Source organism: Balaenoptera acutorostrata, chromosome 1 (assembly GCF_949987535.1).
Source record: "Balaenoptera acutorostrata chromosome 1, mBalAcu1.1, whole genome shotgun sequence".
Taxonomy (NCBI): Eukaryota; Metazoa; Chordata; class Mammalia; order Artiodactyla; family Balaenopteridae; genus Balaenoptera; species Balaenoptera acutorostrata.
In genome coordinates this window covers 112,442,365-112,445,167 of record NC_080064.1, presented here as the reverse complement: position 1 = coordinate 112,445,167, position 2,803 = coordinate 112,442,365, and the positions used below count along the sequence as shown (strand labels likewise).

General features: G+C 50.4%; 1 protein-coding gene across 1 annotated transcript; it reads left to right on the top strand.

Moving 5' to 3' along the window:
- Window positions 1–217: 217 nt before the first annotated feature.
- On the top strand, window positions 218–1,709 carry S100A12 (S100 calcium binding protein A12). The gene is made up of 3 exons (XM_007178573.2): window positions 218–262; window positions 829–986; window positions 1,457–1,709. The coding sequence occupies exons 2-3, from the start codon at window positions 849–851 to the stop codon at window positions 1,595–1,597; spliced, it is 279 nt and encodes a 92-aa protein (XP_007178635.2). The 5' UTR covers window positions 218–262; window positions 829–848; the 3' UTR covers window positions 1,598–1,709.
- The last annotated feature ends 1,094 nt before the right edge of the window (window positions 1,710–2,803 follow it).

The following is a 2,803-nucleotide window of genomic DNA, read 5'->3' as shown; positions in this document are numbered from 1 at the left end:
GCAAATGCCTCTCCCCAGCCCTTCCCTTTCCGGGTAGGAGCCATGCCTGCAGTGAAACTTGTTCTCTTGCAATCTGAGCTGCCCGTTTTGCAGTCAGAGCCACATGTTTGAAGCTTCTCTTGAGCAACAGAGAAACGTGCCCCATGGTGAATCAGAGAAGTTTCTTCACTCGAGGTCAAAGGTGACACATGCCTTATAAACACCTCCCTGGCTCAGGGCTACTCACCAGTACTGCTGCCTCCACACTTCTGTGCATTGAGGGGTAAGTGTCCTTTCCTTGGCTGGGCCTTCAGGGGGCCACTTGGCAGGCTGTTGGAAGCCACAACCCCCTGCCTGCTGGACCCGCTCTGGGCTGACTGTATTTTGGGCCCAAGGATGCCAGCTCTTGCTCTGCTAGGAAGACTCAGTCTCAGGACTTGGGGATGGCCGAGGTGGGTGGGGTGGCTGGCATCTGTAAGGGCCCTAAATTACCAACACTTGGGGGAAAGGGAACAGCCTGGCCAACCACAGCACCCTTCCCAGGTGAGCTTGAGTGATTAACACCCTCTGAACTATAGTCCCCAGGAGACGGGGGGACATGGAACACCGTGACAGTTAAGGCTGATTCTTTTAGACTTTAGACGGTATTCTATGTCCTTCTCCCCCCATCCTATCCGCACATGAGAACATTCACCGTGGATCAAACACAGAGCAGAGAGAACGCAGAGCAGACCCAGGGGTAGTCATCCCTTGTCTAAACCTTTGATACGGAAAGAGAGGAGAGAGTGAAAGTGCTGTGGGGTGGGGGAGGAACTGCCCCTTGACAAGACCTTCTTTGTCTCTTTGAAGGTGAATGTGAAGTTAGGGAGATGACGAAGCTGGAAGACCACCTGGAGGGAATCATCAACATCTTCCACCAATACTCCGTTCGGGTGGGGCATTATGACACCCTCAGCAAGCGTGAACTGATGCAGCTGATCACAAAGGAACTTCCAAATGCCCTCAAGGTACGTGATACCCCTCTCTTGGCAATGTTGCCCAACCGCTTGCACTGAGGGCAGTGACAAGGCCTGAAGGATGATGGTGGGACAAGGACTGGTGTGGGTTCGTCCCAGTTTGAGCTTTCAAGGATGTCTCCCCCTGCCCCCCAACCAGCTGTGGGACAGGGGCTCTGCCTCCCCTCTGAATAACTCCCACCATCACCTTAGGCTCTGCTCCTTCTTGCCTCTGTAAAGTGGAGAGAGGCAGGGCAGGGTGGGATTGGATTGCTGAGCTACACAGCATCTTCCAGGTTAAGACTTGATTCTAGGATGGCCCAAGACAGCTGCTTCTCTCTGTCTTCTGTTTTCTCACATTGGATTCTCCCACATAGTTTTGGCTAATGAGTTAGTGTTCCCAGGCCTCCCTAAGCTTAGTTCTGAGGGATTTGAGGCCTGGAAAAAGGGGAGCTCACTGTCCCTGCTTTCCCTTCTCCAAGAACACCAAAGACCAACCTTCCGTTGACAAAGTATTCCAAGAGCTGGATGCTGATAAAGACGGACAGGTCACCTTTGAGGAATTCATAGTCTTGGTGTCCAGGGTGCTGAAGACTGCCCATGAGGCTATCCACCAAGAGTAGACGCTCTGATGGGCTCTTCCAGCAATGTCCCCAAGAAGACTTTCCCTTCTCCTCACCGAAGTCTGCCTTGCCTGAAGGAAGCGAGAGTTAATAAAAGTACCCTTGAACCGTTCTTAACAGTGTCTGTGTACTTTTTTCTTTCACAAAACTTGATCCTTCCTCACCCCTGCTGTTCCGACAGTCCCCATTTAGACCTCTGAGAACCCCTGCTCTGTTCATTTGTTCACCAATAATTTATTAAATGTCCCCTATTTGTTCATTTATTCATTTATTTAACAAATATTTACTGAGCATCTATAATAGCCAGAGACCAAAGACGTAAAGTCCCTGTCCTCTTGGGGCTTGCGTTCTATTGGGGAGGGGATAGAAAATGAACCAACAGACAAACCACTAGGTATTAGCATAAAAATATACCATACAATACACTGGTAGGTAATGATAAGTGATATGAAGAAAGCTAAAGCAAGGAAATAAGGGGCAGAGGGAAGGACAGGGATACTGGTTTAAATATGATAATTGAGGGATGTGTTTGAGCAGAAATCTAAAAGAAAGGAAGGAGAGCAGCTTGCGGATGTCTGTGGGTCAAGAGTTCCTGCAGAAAGAGGCTGAGGCCCTAAGACGGGCATGTGTCTGACCTGCTCAAAGAACAGCACAGTGGCGGGTGCAGATCTGAGGTGGGGCTGGTGGGAGACCAGAGCCTGCAGGAAACAGGGAGCAGGGAGCAGGGGCTTACAGCCCGTGGGGAGGACCTTGGACTTTGTGCCAAGTGTGCTAAGGAGCCACAGGGGGTTTTGAGCAAGGGAGTGAGATGATTGATTTCACTTATGTTTCCTGTATGGGCCATGAAACTTGGGGCTGAACTTTGCAAGTGTGTGGGAAGAAGAGAGACAGGAGGAGGGGGAGAGCATGAGCTCTGTCCAGCACAGGATAAGGGGAGGGAAGACTTCTTGGGCCAGACTCCCTCCCCATGCTGGTCTAGTCCAGGTTCTTTGTGAAATGCTCCCCTAGGACTAAGCTGCTCTCCTTCTGTGCTCTTCTCTCCTGCTGTGATTCTGTATCCACTAATGTGCTTATTTGTTCTATGTCCATCTCCTCCATGGATGGGGGTGTGTGAGAGTAGGCACTGGGTCTCTAGCAAAAGCACTGTGCCTGGCATGCAGTAGGTGTTTCAGAAATATCTCTTACAAGGATGAATGTATGGAAATC